At 45.7% G+C, this 19,120-nt stretch overlaps 1 protein-coding gene across 2 annotated transcripts in view; it reads left to right on the forward strand.

Moving 5' to 3' along the window:
- Nucleotides 1-410: 410 nt before the first annotated feature.
- SLX9 (SLX9 ribosome biogenesis factor) overlaps nucleotides 411-19,120 on the forward strand; it is a 50,769-nt gene continuing 32,059 nt past the window's right edge. For both annotated transcript variants that reach the window (XM_054070566.1, XM_054070565.1), the window contains exons 1-2: nucleotides 411-536; nucleotides 2,645-2,759. In XM_054070566.1, coding sequence (XP_053926541.1) covers nucleotides 426-536; nucleotides 2,645-2,759 — 226 coding nt within the window. In that variant the 5' untranslated portion in view covers nucleotides 411-425. The remainder of the gene's footprint in view (nucleotides 537-2,644; nucleotides 2,760-19,120) is intronic.

Below are 19,120 nucleotides of genomic sequence, written 5' to 3' on the forward strand. Positions count from 1 at the left end.
TTGGGTGTTTGCAGATGATATTTAGTGTCTGTATCTCTGGGCAGATATTTGGGTGTTTGTGGATAATATTAAATGCATCTCTGGGTAGATGTTCAGGCGTTGGCAGATATTAATGTCTGCATATCTGGGCAAATATCCGGGTGTTTGTGGATGATATTAAGCGCATCTCTGGCAAATATTTGGGTGTTTGTGGATAATATCAAGTGCATCTCTGGGCAGATATTCGGGTGTTCGCAGATACACGATATTTAGTGTCTGCACCTCTGGCAGATAGCAGGAGGTTTGTAGGCGATCAGGACGCCTGCAGTGAATGATGGAGGCGCAGCAGGTGCTCTCCCCGTCCCTCACGAGCACACACGGCTGCTGCCGGGGCTCCGCTCCCAGAGGCGCGGCGGTGCCCGGCCCGGCCCCTTCCGCCGCCCGCCATGGTGGGGAAGGCGCGGCGCGCGCGGCTGCACTCCGCCGCCCCCCGGCCCCACGCGGCCCCGCCGCCCCCCGGCCCCGGCCCCGGCCCCGACACAGGCGGCTGCGGCGCGGTAACCGCGGGGCGGGGGGAGGCGCGCGCGCGCGGGGAGGAGGGGGGAGAGCGTCACGTGCGGCGCGGCTCAGGCGGTGGGGCCGTGGGCAGCGTGGCCTGGGGTGTGTCCCTGCGCGGGACGGGCGGTGGTGGTGGTGATCTTTAAGGTGCCTCCCAACACTAACTAGTCTATGATTCTAAAGCCGGGCTCTTCTCTAGCCCCTGCAGCACCGACACTGGATAGGTGTTCAACCACACGTGCTCAGAGACACGGTTTAGTAGCAGATAGGAATGCTTGGATTCGATGATCCAAGAGATCTTTTCCAAACTGGTGATTTTATGATTGAGCGGTTTTGATACACCTACGGCTTGTGCCGAAGGAGGAATAAGCTGGATTGGCCTTGAGCAGCCTGACCCAGTGGGAGGTGGAACGTCACGGTCTTTGTGAGAAACACTCATTCCGGCTGAGAGAGTTGGGCTTGTTCAGGCTGGAGAACAGAAGGCTCAGAGGAGATCTTATAGCGACCTTCCAGTACCGGAAGGGCCTACAGGAAAGCTGGGGAGGGGCTATTCGTAAAAGGCTTGTGGGGATAGGACGAGGGGGAATGGGTATAAACTGGAGAGGGGCAGATTTAGACTGAACATTGGGAAGAATTTCTTCACCATGAGAGTGGTGAGACGCTGGCACAGGTTGCCAAGGGAAGTTGTGGCTGCCCCAACCCTGGAGGTGTTCAAGGCCAGGTTGGATGGGGCCTTGGACAGCCCGATTTAGTGGGATGTCCCTGCCTATGTCAGGAGGGTTGGAACTGGATGGTCTTTGAGGTCCTTTCCAACCCTAACTATTCTATGATTCTATGATTCTAAAATATTGAAAAGGACAAAGTCTTCGAAGCAAAGGCAGTAATAATTTTATTTTACAATTCAGTGCTGAATTGAATGCCCTTCTAAAAAAGGCATAACATCTTACAAAAGCAGTGGGTGTTTACTAGTTTTAGACAAGGAACCATATAAATCTTCAAAGAATGCTCATTATTTTTTTGGATTATCCAGCCATGTCCAGAGACTCCCTTCATGTTATTTCCTACAACAACTGGATCTTACAAGACAACTAAGCTTATTAATAAATTCTCACAGCCCTAAGACAGGTTATCTCTTAACCTAAAACAGCTACATCTTACAAGACAGATTTGTATGACAAGACAATGAAACATACAAACCAGCTGCAGCAAAACTTATCAATTCTCACAGCTTTAAGGTCCCTTCCAAGCCAAACCATTCTGTGATTCCATGTACAGCTAGTTTTATACCATCGTGAAGTTCTGTGTCGGTGCTGGGGGATACTGTCATCTAAACTAATAAATTTTTTTAAAAGAACCAGAGAAGGTGCTGCAGAGCTTAGGACTTGGAAGGTATCGTGTGTATAAAGGAATTAGGTACTGAAGATTTGGTAAATTGCTAGTAGTCGTGGATTCTACTTAATGTCTGTCAGTTTAGGATTCAGGCTCCTAATCTACTCATTTATTGTTGATCTGTATTGTTAGTTATTTACATACTTGCAATCAATCTGGCTTTTCCTAAGAATGCTGGTCACAGTTCTCAGCTCAATACCTGAATTCATTTGAATGAGGCGAGATTGAGTTTGGGCAGAAACTACATTTAGGCTAGATGTAAGGAGGAAATTCTTCACAATGATGGTGGTGAGGAACTGGCCCAGGTTGCCTAGGGAAATGATGGTTGTCCCATCCCTCAAGTTGTTCAAGGCCAGGTTGGATGAGGCCTTGAGCAGCTTGATTTGGTGGGAGGTATCCCTGCCCATGGCAAGGGGTTGGAACTGGATGATCTTTAAAGTCCCTTCCAACTCCAACCATTTTGTGATTCTATGAAATCAGATAAGAACAGAACAGCTGAAAACATGACTTTGTGAAGCTATCTTCTGGGTAGGAGAGCCTGGGGGCAGGCTGTGAGTTGACTGTACCTTTGCCTGGCTGCTCTGGAGAGGCACTCACATGCTGCCGCTGGAGGGGACGGCGTGTTCCCATCAGAGTGGCGCTGGGTTTGATTATTTTGTTTTCATAATGCGTGTTGGCTGGTGGTATTTGTTCTGACTCCTGCTTAATGTTTCTTTAGGATAAGGACTGGGACTTCTCATCTTCTGGTGTGTTTGCCGGGCTGAAGATTGACCCTGATACTCTAGTAAAGAAGCTTGATTTGGACTCCAGGAGCATCATTTCCTCCAGAACAGGTTTGTTGTGTTTTGAGTGAGTGCCACGTCGGGTTGCAAGCAAAGACACTGGCAACTGTATTGCAGTGGCTGTCAGAACAAGCCCAGGAGGAACCCAAACACAGCTTCCTGTGTTCCTGCAGGGGCTTTTAAAAGCGGTTTTTGTTGGGGTTTGGTGGAGGCAGAAAGGTACATATGTGCTTACTGCTCCCTGCCTGTGCGGGGAACTAGCTTTGGGCTACCTGACAGCTGCTGGAGTCCCACCTGTGGGGTGCTCTCATGCAGCCAAAGGCTCCTGGCCCCCAGAGGCTGAGGGGACAGCAGAACCCAAGCTATGACCTGAGCCCCGGGCTTCCTCTGTGGCTGCTTTTGCCTCACTAACAGCTGCCATTTGTACCCCAGCATTCTGTCAGCAAGTTGCTTGTTGTGTGCCAGCAGTGCTTTACCCGTGGCAGCCTGATTGTAGCCAGTTCTGTCCTCCTGTCCTTTGCTGCTCAAGGACTCCTGGGCAGGAGAGTTCAGCTCTCCAGGGAGTATAGGGAGGGAGAGTGGAAACAGGAAGGAGATGGTGGAGGCTTTTTTCAGTCACACAACAAGGAAATGCTCCCTTTAGCTGCTTAGTGGTGGACAGAGCTTTGTATCTTAGATCAGGATTCACTTCTCTAAATAGAAACTTGACAGAACAGCGATCTGTCCTGGTGCAGAGGTGTGTGACTCCCAAATACCTTGCTTGCAAACTAAATTAATTTCTTCTTTCCATGCAGATTGGCCATGCTACGATAACTTTGTTTTCATATCGAGGGTTATGAACAAGCCCAGTAACCACCCAAGCGCTAGTGGTTACCCAGGCAGTGGTGAGCTGCACCAGCCATAGCCCATCCGTCACATTTGGTCACAGAGGGAATGGGAAGGTTGTGTGAGGACATACTTGCTGCAGATGCTTACCCTTCCCACAGAAACCTTTGTGAAATGTATTGGTTTCAAAACACTGACCTCATTGTTTGTAATTCTCCTAGGAAAAGGACATGTGTGGATATGTGTGTACATGTGAACACAGCCATCTCTTTAATTAAATTAGACAGCATGTTGAAGGCTGGCAGCCTGCGGTCCTAGTCTTTCTTTGCAGGCTACAGCTGTACATGTCTGGTTTATAAATAGACCTGTGCTGCTGGTCCCTGTGCAGTGCTGATGATGCAGATGTACGGTGCCTGGCTATGTTTAACCCTCTCTTGAGGCTGCATGCTGGCATCCTGCAGACAGTGATGCTGACCCTGATACTTTGTGCTCTCTGTGCTTTCCTGATGATCAGCTAAAGATAGCTGTTCATTTGGGGGTTCAAAACTGCAATTCAATGAGGCAAAAAGCTATTTGATTTATTTTTTAAATCTTCCCAAGCTGCTGTGCCCTTTCTTCTTGTATCACTCTGCAGCCATGTGGAGTCCTTTTCATTATGGAAATGAATTCTTTTTTTTGTGTTGATTCACTGAACTGTAACTAGGCTGTGCTACAATGGCAGACACCCTGGAGTCAGAAGAGACATTCTAGGCTTTGTCTCCTGGGATCTATAGTCATCTGAGAGCCTGTTCATCAGAAAATTCAACTTGACTCAAACCCTCTCCCCCTTCCCCCACTCTCCCTTTACCTCAGTGCACAGGGCAGGAGGGTAGGATTCTCCTACACATTGTTATTTTAAGATTTAATAGCAAGATTTAAAAAGTGTTTCTCTCCCACTTGCTTTTCAAGCTCTGAGAAGGTAAAGTTAGCAGACTGTAGGTAGGCTTACTCTATCTCCTGCGCTTTTTACAGCTGAAGATTTTTTTTGTCAAGGATGCTGAGAAAGCTGGTATGTTTGTCCTCGCTGTGCCACACGTTACCTAAGATTGCTTGCCATTATCTAAGGTTGCTGGTACCTCTGTTTTGTGTTATGATCTGACATTCTGCTTTGGTGCTTTATAGACAGCCAGGAAGCCTTCAGTGTGGGCTCAGAGGGGCCTAAAGGGCGTGAGTGAAGTAGGGGTATTTGTTACAGAGCTTGGATGTGGCAGGAAACACTGCTGATTTACCAAGCTCAGTTGGCACTAAGGGTTTTGGCGCTATTATCTCTCTCTCTTATGCCCTGCATCGCTCTGCTTCTGGAGGTGTAATTCGCAGAAAACCACCATCCACAGCCACTCCACGGCTGTGCTTCCATAGCATTGCAGCTTTGTCAAATATATCTCCATAAAATGTTTCTGGGTACAATATTAGACTTCCTTACTACTGTTCTGTCTCTGTTCCTTTCTCAACTTGGCCTTTCACATTTTGGCTTTGTGCCTGAACTGGGGGACCCGACTTTTGACAGAGCCTGAGCAGCTGGTGTTCTCTCTGCTAATTCTGAAGCTATCAGGTGTGGAGCTGGCACGGAATGATATGTGGAGTTGAGGGATTGCTTGTTGCTGAAAAAGTAAGGAAGGAGAGGTGGGGACACTGGCTCGCAGCTCTATCTGCCAGCACACTCCCTCACTGTTTAAGAGAGGATAGTGGCTGGCTGCATCAGCAGAAGAGACCTGGAAAGCCTGGTCTCCTTGGAGTACGGTGCAGCAGTTGCTTCTGGACCAGTTTAAATTGGTGGGATAAGGGGAGGAGCCAGTCAGGCCTGCTCCTGTGACTGCCTGGAAGACTTGGAGAGTTGTGGAGCTCCCTTTCCTCTCTGTCTTGCCTCTTTATCCTTCTCTAACTGGGATGAGTAGGCAACTATAATGGTGCATCTTTAGCTGGCTACTTCTCTCCGTTTCCTTGGCCTCCCCCTCTGCCTTCTATGCCTAGGATGTTTTTTTCTGGCTCCCCACTTTCTCTGCCCAGGCTCTGTCTATTTGGCATGTTTGTGAGGTTCCTTCCTCTCTCCCACATTGCCTGGGTACTCAAGGGCAGCTTTTGCAGAAGTTATTTACCTTTCGTCCAGATGTTATCTGTGCTCATGAGAAAATACTCTGCTGCATTTTCTCCAGAGAAGGTGGGCTGTTGGTCCCTGTCATCTTTTTAATTCTAACACCAGGGGTTTAGAGAGGTAAATACGAACTTTAGTCCAACAGCTGGAGGACATGTGTTTCAGTCCATTGTTGCGTTTTTTGTCTGCCACAAGCTGACTGTGCCCTGCCTTATCCTGGCTTCTGAACACCTTAGATTTGGGAGCTGATGGAAAGCTGAAGAAGTGAGCTGCAGAGAAAGGCAAGTGCTTCTTTGAAATCCTCAGAAGCTGTTAGTGGTAGGGGTGAGCATCTGTAGTAAGGATCATCTTTCCCAGCCTGGCTTAGACAGACTTTTCTCTGAGGGTTTGTGTTGAGCTTTGTTATCAGAGAGGATGACTGCCTTCTCCTCATGTTCCTAAGGTAGGTTTCAAGTTGCCCTGTCTTCCTTCACTCAAAACAGCCTGCTTGCCCTGGGACTGTGGGGCGATGTGTAAGCATGGGCCTCAGGTGCAATGAAGGGAGAGGCTGCCTGAACTGTGGGGCTCTAACAAAGGCAGTCAGGGCAGCTTGGACAGGAGGCAGAGAGGTGACATTTTGAATTCACTGAATTATTTGGAGTACCTGTAAAATCACCTGATAGTGGCAGACAAAAAAATATCCCTGGGGTATTGAATTTTTGCATTGTGCTTCATTCTGCAGGTCTGGTCTCTTCCACTTAAAATCTAGTTTGAGGAAGAGCTTGCAGTTGGGTTAGATTTTAGAGGATATCAGCTTAGAGCTCAACAGTGGTAAAAAAGCAAATCTACTCTTGGGAGGTAGGAAGAAAAGAGAATGACCTGGAAAGCATTGTTAAGCTCCATAAATAAATCCATGTTACCTGCAGCTATTTGATGCTCTATGTGGCCCTGGTCCTTTTGTCTCAAAAAAGATATAGCAGAGCACCAAAGGTTCGGAGAAGGCTGCTAAGAGTCCTGGGATGCCTGTTTAGTTATTCCAAAAGAAAAAGCCCCAGGCTCTTCAGCTGTGGAAGGCAGCAAGAGGGTGTGTGATGGAAGCCTGGAAGCTGCATGGTGACGGAGGGTGGGTGTGGCAGTCTGCTGTCTCTTCCCCTGCAAGCCTGGTAGAAGCAATGGAAGTAGCAGATGGTGGATATGGACCCAAACAAGACATTTTGTGTATCACATGGCAAATGCAGCTCTGGGCTCCACGTCTGTGCATGACGTGAGTGCTGGATGCCTCTGTGGGTTCAGAAGGGGGCTGCACAGATTCATGAAGGGAGCTGTCGTTGGTTTTTAATGGAAAGACTCATCTGGTTTGGGATGCACAGGTGGAATGTGGCAGTTCTGCTCTTGCTGTGTCTTAGACAGAAAATGGAAGGGTTATTGAAGCCTGGAAATGGAGTATTGCAAGAGGACTGGAGACAGGCTTCCCTTGACCCTGGGTGGTGGTCTTAAATCCAACAATATCCTTTTTGTGCAGCACAGAGAAGCAACCAAGGTGCTATGCAGTGGCTCAGGCCACCAGGATGTCCATGGAGGGAACATGGGCTGCCGTCTGAGCAGTGTGGGACATCTGGGGACAGAGGAGGGTCCAGACCACAGCTATGGGCTGTGTGATGTGCTGGGGGCTAAACAACAGCAGAGCATGGATACTTCCCTATGATGAAAAACTTCATCTGGAAGACCTGCTTTGGTGCACTGGAGCCAGAACGATGCAATCCTCTAGGAAACCAAGACATCATCATGTTGGGATGCATCAGAAGCAATTGCCTGTTGCCACCAAGAGAGAGGAGACCTCTCTATGTTTTTTCTCCTTAGTATTCCTCAATTTAAGTGACCAGCTTTTGCTGCTCTTTTGGCAGTGATTATTCCGAGGGAACAGGGAGGAGCACAGTATGTAAGCTGGAAAATTCAGCATCTTTAGCAGGGTTAGCAACTCTGTTAAAATGAGTGGTTGTGTGTGCCTGCATGTGCTGGGGCTGAAAGGAGATGGAAGGGACGTGATTTTGGGAGGTTAAGCTGCTGTTGTTGGTTCTTTCTGTTTGAAGGCTCTGTTTTTGTGAATATTTCTGAGGATTCCTGGTGCATCTGGTGGAGGCAGGGTGCCCTATCAAAGTATCTGCTACTCTCATGGTCATGGTCTTGTTGCTTCCCTTAAATGCTAGGCTGATTCAGCATGCTTCTTGTGATAGGTGCGAGGTATCAGCTTAGGCTGTTCTGGCATCAGTAATTCCTGTGGCATGAGAAGGAAAGGAAAAAACCTGTAATAAAAAATGCCACCAAAATGGAATTCATTTTAGGCGAGTCTTGCATGTGTGACGGTAGAAAGCCAGTGGTCTAAAATAGAAAGTATTTTAGAACAGGGAGCTCTGATCCATGCCATACTGTGAAGCAGACCTCCTGCAGCTAATTTCTCCTGCTCTGCTTCTTGTCTTCATTAGCTCATCTTAACACCAAATTCCAGATGATTTCTGCATGCTTGTAGGTAACAAAAGCCAGCAACATTGCTGTGGACAGCGGAGTTAAGTCCATGAGTTAGTTGCTGCTGAATGATTGCTTCCTATCTGTGTAGTTTACTTAGCTGCTGACATAATGTAAATCAAATGCTTTGCCATAATCTAATCCATGCAAGGACCTCTGTTACTAGTGTGAGCAAATAAATCTCCACTGGGTGAACCTCTGTAGTGTGGGAATTAAATGTTTCCAACTAAGTCAGAAATAATGGCCTGTCACAGGCTGGTTTGCTGCCTTTTTTTTTCTGCTTTAGCTTTCATTCCTAGCGTTTGCTTCTTGAAGCAAGAGCCTGTTTAAGGGTACTGTGACAAGATGTGTTGCTGAGAAAGCTGTGCAGCGAGCGCTGCCACTTCACAATGGCTTGCAAAACCTTAGTTTGTCACCTTGATTTCTGAGGTTGTGGCAAGAGTAGCTTTTTTCTGCAGATTGCACAGGCTTCTCTTGTGCCACTGTTGAGCCAGGAAGATGTGAAACGTGGGTTAAGCCATTTGCTGCCTTTGATCCTGGGCCATTTAAGGGCCCTGAAGGAGACCATAAGGTCTACCAGAAGGTAGACTTTTTTTTCTTTTTTACAATGAGGATGGTGAGACACAGGAACAGAGAAGCTGTGCGCGCCCCATCATTGGAAGTGTTCAAGTTCAGATTGTATGAGGTGTTGAGCAACCTGATGTGGTGAAAGATGAAAAGAGGGTTGGCTAGATGATGTCTGAAGGTCCCTTTACAACTCAGACTGCTCTGTTAGTTCTGTGACTGTGTACTGAGGTGGGCAGCACAGAGTGACATAGGACATTAGCCTGGGCAAAGGTTGAGCTAGGCCTTGCTGTTGTCTACGTCTGAATTTGCACAATGTGATGCAAAGCTATAGGGGAGTTCTAGGCATGTGTGCTTTGACGTTCCCCTGTGTAATCTTGAGAGCTTCGGTCCTTTGATAGCCAGGACAGCCATGCAGCATGAGTTCCTCTGTCAGTGGTGCAGAGGAGTGAAATTAATGTGCATCTGACAAAGAAGGAAGTCGCTTTTCCTGCTGAAGAAATGTGGAGATGGGAGAGACTAAAACCAGGCCAAGCAGGAACCTGACAGCTCAGAATTGCTGGAGTCTGCAGGCTGTGTATGGACTTACTTTTCCCCCTTCTTACATACTCTGTGAGCTCCTTTTGTTACCAGGTTTGCTGTGCCTGTAGGATATCTGCTTCCTTCTCCTTGGGCTGTGCAGCCACTTGTCCAATTCTGTTCTGGTTTTGTAGCCTCAAATGAGAAGCAGAAAAACTGTGGTTGGTTGGCACCGTGGCCCTGCTATGGGACCACACACTAACTTCATGTTACATGACTTGTTTTCCTGGCTTTTTTTTTTTTTTTTTTTTGACTGTTGATGTGCCACAATCCATGTAAAACCTCTCATCTTCTGGCTTTGCTGTTCTTGCAGTGTCTGGACTCATGGCTATTACTGGAATGCATCCGCTATTGTGTTGCTTGCAGAATCGCAGTCATGGCCAATCTTTTTTAGTAAGGACTTTAGTCCCCCTAGGAGACAAGCGTGTCCCATCCCTAGTAAGAAAGCTTGGGGGTGGGTGGGTCACTCCATGATCAAAGAATCCAAAGCCTTTCTCCTCACACCAGGCTCAGAGCCAGGCGTTAATCAGCTGTTTCTCTTTGACCTCCCGATTCTCATTCCTTAGCATTGAAATAGAACTGAAATCTAAACTAAATGGAGGGCAGTGACCTGCTGTAGGTACCTTCTAGGAGAACATGGAGTAAGAATCCTACTGAAAGCTGAAGACACTGGTGCCTTAACGGAAAATAATTTAAAAAACCCACACTGCTTAAAATTAATTTGGTAATTTATTGTCTTTGCAGTGAGGTGCCAGCTGTGAGAATAGCTGTATGAAATTTTACTTAAATTAGAGTCAGTGCAATTTAATGAAAAGAGCTAAATGAGTGTCTGAAACTTGTGCTGCTTGAAGTGCTTTTTCTTCTGGAAACAGATGATTTCCATGTTGTGAGCACCTTCTGCCAGATCATGGGAATCAGTTTTGTTAATATTTATGGAAGTAATTAACTTCTATTTTCTTGCCCTCCCTCTAGCTGCGGCCAAGTCCTTGTTCTTAAAATTAACATGTTTTTTTTTTTTAAATTCCTCCAATTAGCTAGTGGTCATGGATGCTGAGCACTACACAAACACAGTAACATTTTCTGTAGTGCCTGAAGCTGCTAACATGTTTGCTGTCTACTCCAGGGAGAGGAGGCTGTTGGTAGTGGGAAGAACCTGAAGTGAGTCTTGGGAGGTTAAAGGATGTGTCAGATCCCTGTAATTTATTACCATGATTGGTTCCCATGGCTGTGCCTGCTGCATAACATTTGCCACTAACGATGGTGGAAGGTGTATGACTGCTCTGGAGCAGCCTTTCATGCTGGTTTTTTGGGTTGTGTTGAAGCTGGGTGGCTGAAGAGGTGTGTAGGGCTCAGTGAGGGATTGGGGACTCATCTGGTGAGGCATCTGGGTGCTGCTCTGTGCTTTTACAAAGCTTTGCTCTGGCCTTTGTAAAAGCTGGGTGCTCAGGCATGTTTTTTTTAGGTCAAATGTGTCAGTCACTCGTGCCACTAAAGGGCTTCAAGAATTTGAGGCTGGTGTACGTCCTTTCCTTCCTGGTCAGGCCTGATGGGGTGTGGCAGCATCCATGTCATGCCATGTCTCGCTCCATGCGATTATGATTCTCAAAGCTTTAAAAGGGTACTAATCAAGCCTGGTATTCTCCTGTTAAATCAGTTTAAAATGGTCAGACATCCTTACTTACAAAAAACCAGATCAGCCCTGCTTAGGAAAGTACTGAAGCTTTACAAAAGAGGTTTATGAACCAAAATCCACGCCTTTGCTGTTCTAATGTTACAGCTCTGGCATAATAATGTTATAAAATTATAAATGCTACAGAGAGAGAGAGAGGAGGCATAGTTCTGTACCAGTGGCAAAGATGCCACCCAGCACAAGTCCTGGTAACAAAACCCTCTTGCGGGACATGAGAGGAACAGTTTAACACTGCATGAACTGAGGAACTGAATCCCAAAAGGGAGGAAGAAGCACTTGCGGAGATGGCCAGATGACAGCTCTGGAATTCAGAGCCCTTCCCTTGACACCAGCATGAGTATGGAGTTCTGTCAAGCTGTCAAATCTATTTCTGAAATGTGTGTCCTGGGAGTTTAATATTTAATAGACGCTCTGTTTAGAAAATTGGTAGAGGCTAGTAAAGGGTAGATGAGATGAGAGATTGTCTGCTTCTGGGTTGCCCCTTTTGACTCATCTTGACATGCTTTGGGGGTGCAGGAATAAGTCAGCCTCCTCTTTCCTTTGCTAATACCTCTGGGAAATGCCCACGTGAGGAAAGTTGTTTTGCTTGGGCTTCTACACTAGGATTGTTATCCAAATAAATCAGATTTCTGATTTACCAATCTCTGCCCTGCTAATGTGACTCTTACTTGAATTACAGATTGTGTATTTAATGGTAGATCCCTCAAGAGCAGAGGTCTGTAATTCAGACTGAAGGGGATCTGTAGTATTAGTCTATGTAAGTTATCCTTTATTGAAATAGTAGCAGGTCTAGCTTGCCTGAGATTTTGCTTTTTTGTTTTAGTTTTTTAAATTATACACTCTGTTAATAGGCACACTCACTCTCAGATCATCTGCAGTCCTTCAGTTACTGTGCTAATGGCCCATAGGTTATAATTATTGGAGAACATGATACCCTCCCAGAGCCGCCATCTTCTCTCAGGCCACTGGTGATTGCAAGGCACACTTAAGAAATAGTATATACAGCACTGGCTCCTCTGCTGAGAGCCATTCTGCTCACAGGATCCTTGGGATGCAGGGATATTCAGCGGGTCTTTGTTAGCAATTTATGAACAAAAGTTTTCTTTACACTTGGGTCAAAATGTTCACACTGGCTGAAGGTCTGTTTGCCCACTTCAGTGCTTCAGAAGTGGCATTATTGATGTGTATATGAGATATAACTGATAATAGCATGTAGTTTGGGTTTAGGTTTTTAGTCAAGAGGCTTTTAGAAAGGAAGTGAATTATTTTTATTTTTTTAATGGAGTTTTTAACACGAAATCTTGATGGACATTGTCTAAGGTAAATGTAGGAATTAAGACTAGGCAAGGATTAAATGCAGTGGGCACTGAAATATTCTGTGTTGTTTGAAATGGTAATTCGGACAAGTTTAGATTGAACTAGCAGTGTTGTAAATATGCCATGAAGCTAACCACAGAAAATGGATCCTGCAGGAGGAGCGTAGGCTATCCAAGCAGGTGTTCGAGCTGAAAGGTACTCTTGAAAGCATTGTATTTAGCGATACTGTCAACCAGCTTGAGTGAAACAGAGTACCTGGCAGTACCAAGGGAAAATGGGGCATACAAACTGGTATTCTGGCCCACTGGTGCTGTGTGCTTGACTGTGTGTGGAAGGCATGCAGAAAATCAATATATCTGCTTAAAGGATTTTGGCTTCTGCAGGTGTTGTGGACGTTCATGCCTGCTGTGGCTGTGCATCGTTATGCTCTGTGCTCATTTGCTTCTGTCACGTTTCCTAGCTGCCTGGCTTTTTAAATTTGTTATTACTTATGTCAGTTTTGCTCTCCTTCCTTTCAAAATAAAGACTATTTGTAAATTCAGGTCACTGAGTGTTCTTATGTAACGGGAAATGGCTTCTTTAGCATGGATAGGACATTCCCAGCTGCAGTGGGTATAGGCTGTGTCAACACATGCAGTAGTTATTTTGCAATGCGCTTTGGATTGAAATAACTGTCTATGACTATCGACAGGAGGGTAGGGGAAGGCTGTTCCAAACTGCTGGAATTCTGCAAACAGAAATCATGATGTTGAGTTCATTCAGTGGCACTTTCATCTGTTTCTCAGTAAATATTCTGGCTGTTGCTTTTGATGTTGCAGTTTGTGACCCCAGGGCTGGGCTTGCGTGTACTCCTCTGCAGCTGTAGGCACGATTGTTGCTTTATTGCCTGTCCCTGAGCAGTTTTTATTTATGGAACTAGAATACAAATGTATAGATACCAGGGTTATTGTAACTCCATTTCTTTTCTTCCTCCAAAATAGAGGGTGTTGGCTTGTTCACCTGTATTCGGTGTAAGTGGCAAGGTTTTGGTAGCAGGAGGGGAGGCCAGGGCTGCCCTGTTCTGTATGTAGCTGGGTCCAGGCTGCTCCAGTGCACCCATGATAGCCACAGCTGAGCCCATTTGCCACAATGGTGGTGCCTTTGGGAAAACACTTAATTAGAAGGGGTAAAAATGCTGGACAGGCAGAGCAGTAGGGGAAAAAAGTGAGAAACAGCCCCGCGAACACCAGGGTCAGAGGAGGAGGAGTGGAGGTACTCCAGTCACCAGAGCAGCCTGTGGAGAGGACCATGGTGGATAAGTGTGAGGAGGAAGGATTGGCAGAGAGGAGCTGTGATCGATTGACTGTAGTGCCATTTGCTGTGCCCCTGCACTGCTCGGGGGGAGGAGGTAGAGGAGTAGGGAATGAAAGAGTGAAGCTAAGCCTTGGGAGAAGGAGGATTGGTGGGGAAAGGTGATTTAGTGTCTGTCTTTGTTTCTCACTTCCTGATTCTGTTTTAATTGGTAAAACATTAGATTAGTTTTCCTCAAGCTAAGTCTGTTTTGCCCGTGATGGTAAGTGGTGAGTGATATCCCTGTCATCTGCCTTGGCCCACAGACTTTCCACCTTATTTTTGCCCCTTGTCCTGTTAAGGAGGTGAGTAAGAGTGGGCGTCTGGCAGCTGGTCAAGGTCAGCCCACCACATTACCCTGCTTTGGTAAAAATTGAGATTAAATTCAGTACCAGGTACAACTGCTGCTCTTCAGCTGTTCCTCTGCCTTCCTTACTGCCTTTTTTCAACTAAATGTCTTCTGAGCATTGTGCAGATCTAGAGACATCCTTGCATAAGAGCGGAATTCCTTTGCTCTTCATTAACACAGATGTTTAAGCAAGTCATTTCCCCATGTTTCTGTTGTACCTGTGTACACGTAACAACGTCGTGGTCCTCTGTAGCAGTGAAGTGTGTGGTTTAACTCTCTGTCATAAGGTTACAGTATGTTCTTTGCTAGGCTGAATGAGATCATCTAACACATGGATAGCATCGAGGCGGACCCAAGGAAGGGACACGGGGTGAATGCTGCAAATGTACTTTGGAGGTAACTTTAGAGGGAGGATGGTCCTTGTGGAACCTGCAAAGGTGAGCTGGTATACTTGCTCACGTCTTGATTAGGAACCTCTCCCCTCCTCACTTTATTCACGGAAGGAAAGAGATCAGAACAGGACACAGCCATAAACTCTAATCTGAGCTTAGGCAAGCAAAGAGTAGTTCTTTGGTCTGTCCAGATATTTCTTCTGCATGTCTTTGCTCTTGTAGGAGTTGCTGCCTTGCTCCAGCTGCATTGCTGACAGCTCTGTAGCAGTAGAGGAAGTTCCTGTGACAGAACAGATCTCTTTTAGAGTGCTCTTTTTCAGCTGCTACATGTGCACATTAGAGGGCAGCAGAATAACTTTTCCTTTTTCTAGGTCAGTTCTATATTTTTGAATGATATTTTTCTGCTCCACAGGACACAGAACAAAATTTTCCACTTCCTCCTTCAGTTTTTCCTAGTGCAATGTGTATAAAACAGTGATGCTTGTATGAAAATGTTAGCCAGTATAAATAAACAGAGCAATTATAGTAAAAACTTGCATCTTGGAAGCTGTTAAGTGTTGCAGGCTCAAACAAGATGGAGCTTCTCTTAAGATTAAACCACAAACAGCTAGCACTGTATGTGGAAAAGCAGCCGAAGGAATGTTTCACAGCTAAATTGTTTTTTACTCAGCCTGATTCTTATTTGACCTGTATGTCCATGTGCATCTATTGATCTGTTTGCTGTACCCAAGCTGCTACTGTCACCTTTTACAGCTTGAATAAAATGTTAAAAAACAGACTTACTTCATCTAAAAGTAATCTTTAAATGAGATCTGATAGTATGCCCCTCCCTCCACTGTAATATAAATTCTATAAATAATTATGGCACCGTCTTTAAAGGCTAAGTGAGGCTGGGATTTGGAGCCCAACATCACAATGCTTAAATGCATTATTTATTATGTAACAAACATAGAAGAAGGCTGCAGCTCTGTTTGACTTTGCAGCTTGTGTGTTTCTGGCTTCAGAGAGAACTGTGTAGAAGTCCTGGCTAGGAGCAAACATCTCCGGTACACATCTTATTAGCAATATTTTGCACACTGTTGACCTCTCTGGGGGATGTGAGTTGGTTCAAGGCAGGAAAAATGGATTTTTCAGTTTTAGCAGCATCAGCCATTGGTTTCTGACAGATGGCTCTGATTTGCAGGGTCCTCAGTAGAAGCAAAATTTCATTAACTGGAAGAAAACTAATATATCAAGAGATGTACGAACAGGTGCCTTGAGAACCTTTGCTGAATCTTCCTGAAACTCCTTGGCCTAGGGCAGTGGAGCATGTGTGAGGATTGGCAGGGGAAGACAGGACACCTTCCCATGACCCACTGAAGTGGAACAGCCTTCTTGACGCTGGCAGACGTTGTTCCTGGTGCAGCAGCTTGGATCAGTCCCACCACATGGAGAAATCTAGATTGTGCTTTGCACTCTTGATTTGGGATCCATTGGGAAGGTGGTATTTCTTCATGTCTTTGTTGCAACACCTCAGCAAAGGCAGGACTAATGGGAAGGTTCTCATCAGGAAAGAAGAGCTGAACAAAGCCAGAAAAATGTGAAAAATGTCTCCTAGTGCTTGGCAGCTTTTGGTTCATTAGGTAAAAATGTGCTGTCAGTAGGGTAAAAAGATTAAACTCAGTCTTACTCCAAGTGAGACAAAAGCAATGAGTCTGTAGGCGCATGACACATGGATCTAAACCCGTTTGACTGTTTGGTCCATATTAGGAAATAAGCAGGCACAGTGCTCATGCCAACAGCCCTCTTCATCACAGAGAAATTCTGTTCTTGCCAGCATCTTCTGTGCAATATGGAAAGATCTTCTGCTCGTCCTTCCTTTATTTCTTTTAATGACACGGATGTCCTTGCAACAGCTCTCTTGTGGCAGCTGCTGATTTCATCACTGCACAGGGTAGATGAGGCTGTAGTGAGAGCACCCATTTGTGCTAATGGAGGTGTAGTTTAAATGCTGTGCAGCAGTGCATGCCTTTTGCTGAGTCTTATTATCTGTGTGTGCTACTGGCAGGGGTGAAGAGAGCATGGAGTGGTGGAGCCCTGTCATTTTTTAAAAATTTTGCTTGCTTTAAAACAAATTCTACCAGGACAGCGTCATTCCAGGATGGGTGACTGATCCACTCCTGCAAATTTCAAATAAAGAAACGGGGAGAAAATAGTGGGATGGAGAAAAAAATAACTTCTGCCTCTCCTACAGGGGCCCAGATCTTGATTTTTCTTCTTTAAAGATTTTGTCTTTGGGTGAGCCAAATGGGAATACTGGAGTAGAGTGGCTTGCTATATTTTAAGACTTGTTTGGGAACAGGGAATTGCCTTCTGTGAGAATCATTGCAGGAAGGGCAAAGGGTTCCCAGCAAAGTGGTGAAGCCCAGCATTAGCAGGAGATGAAGAATGCTGTAGGAGGTCTGTGGCGAGGTAATGATTGCGGTGGTCTGTTGGGAGGCTTAGTAAAGCTGTGGGACAGTGCCTGTGTGTCTCCTGGAGCCAGGCAGAAGAGGAGCAGGGAGGAGAATGTAGGGCTATCCAGGGGGAAGATACTGCAGGAGTGTTGTACGTTGCATAAGATAGCAGAGACGGTGATTGTATTAGTGCCTCGGGACTTGTGGGAGCTCTAAATGGTTCACTGTAGCAGAAGAGCAGTTGAGACAGCACAAAAGCTGCAGCCACCAGAAATGTTGGAAGCTGGGAGAGGCGGTGGAGCGGTGTTTGTAGCAGTTCCACTTAGGGGGCAGTCTGCATCCATGAGGAGAGAAGGAAATTCGAGGTGATTGAGCACCTCCTGAAATATTTTCATGGGTTAGGCTTGTTGGATTGTGTAATCACCACCACCACCTCAAAAAGAAAGGTAATTCAATGTGTCACAATTGAATGCTAGAATTAGTAAGGCCTTTTCAAGATTGAAAGGCCATTACAATTATGTACTCTTCATGCAGACACTGGATCACCTTTGTGCTTTCAGGGCTTCTGCTTGGAATCTCCAGTCTTGATACCACAGTGAAGTGTTTGCTTATGAATGGTGGTCATTTTTATAGCGCTGCAAATCAGAAAGTCAGTGTATTTCTGGTCTGGACATAACTTGCCAGCCCTTTGAGCTGGGAGGGCTATGTGCTTACGTTGCTCAGGGATGAGTACCTGGGAGCAGCAAATGGGTGCTTGAGATTAGGATTGAGTTGTCTCCACTCCCCCAGTCACAGACTAGTGAAATGTAGATTTTATGCCTTCCTTGGGCGATTATTTGTATAGATCCATTCTTCAAATGCTTTCCAGTTTTGAAATTTGCTCCAAAAAAAATGAGAGGGAAAGAAAGAGCAATGAAGCTCCAACAATGTTACACGTTGCTGATCCAGAACGTCAGTTATTGCCCAGCCTCATGTAAGCAAAGCTGAATGGTGAATTAGGGGCTGGAGGTCAGGCACATCCCCATCACAAACAGCTTGGGAAGCTTTCCCGCGTATCCCCACCCTCCTTCCTTGTTTACATTAGTGTTACAGTCCTGTGTGTGTGCAGCAGTTTATGAAGCCACTCACAATGCAAGTGGTGTTGGAACTGACTGATCAAAATGTGACCGTGATCGAGTGAATAGTTTTTAGATTCTGTAAATAATAAATAATGCTAGCATTATACAGGCTGAGTTGTTGAGCTCTTTTCCATGTCTAAATCTGAAATTATCCTGTATATGTATATAAGCAGGCTATCAGGTAAAAAAAAATCAATATGATTACATTTAATGTACGAATGTTTAGTAGTAGAAGATATGGTTGGACTTCCTGTTCCTTTGGTCTTCCCCAACTGTGTTTGGGTTTCCTGGTGTGCTGGAGCTCTGACAGCTGCAGATGGCAGGATTAACTCCTTGACGTACAGTTGTGCAATAGATAGGACAGCATGGGGAGGGGGAGCGCACTACACTAATCTGCCACAGACTTAAAAATCAAGGGCAAGCTCTGACATGTGATTACTTTTTTCATTTCCCTGTCAATGCATGGAGTGTTGGGAGTGGGAAAACTAACCCATGGCATGGGGAGCCTGGGACCAGACACATTAAAGAATCCAAGGAAATCTGCCAGGAAGGGAGAATTAATCAACAGTTAAAATAAGCTAGTGGAAATTTTGCTGTGGTTCTAATGAGTTCTGAGTATGGTTCAGAGTAATTACTTCATGAAAACTCTGATCGGAGCAGTAAGGAAGCCTCTCTAGAAACTCTGCTCCAGCTTTCTTTCTGCTGGTGCAAAGGCATTGCCTGTGTACCTGTGTCTGTGAATGTATGTAGAAGGTGATGCCAGGGCTCACTGAGCTGCTTTAGCAGAGGGGCAGAAAAAGCACACATGCCCCACCTCAAAGGAAAAAGCCATTAGCCAACCTTCATCTGTGAACTTGTAATAGTGTCTGTGGTCAAATGCAGTCCTTTCAAAGCATTCATGTTTATCTGTAGATCAGTTCTTCAGCATTGATGCGAAGGGTGTGGAATTTGAGCAATGATCAGAGCTATTTTGCCTGGAAAAGATGACTGTCTGAGAAAACAGGAGGTGATGAAGTTCATTATTCTTGCTGCTAGTCTCTTCCAGTGAGATAAATGGAAGAAATCAAATTAAACTAGAAGATGCTGGGTTCAGGATGAGCAAAGGTCCTTTGGGAAAATGGCAGTTAAGTTGTAGGACTCCTTATGCATAGGTCTTCTGAATTTCTGGTGCCTGCGTAGGC

This window comes from Cuculus canorus, chromosome 6 (assembly GCF_017976375.1).
Source record: "Cuculus canorus isolate bCucCan1 chromosome 6, bCucCan1.pri, whole genome shotgun sequence".
In the NCBI taxonomy this organism is placed as follows: Eukaryota; Metazoa; Chordata; class Aves; order Cuculiformes; family Cuculidae; genus Cuculus; species Cuculus canorus.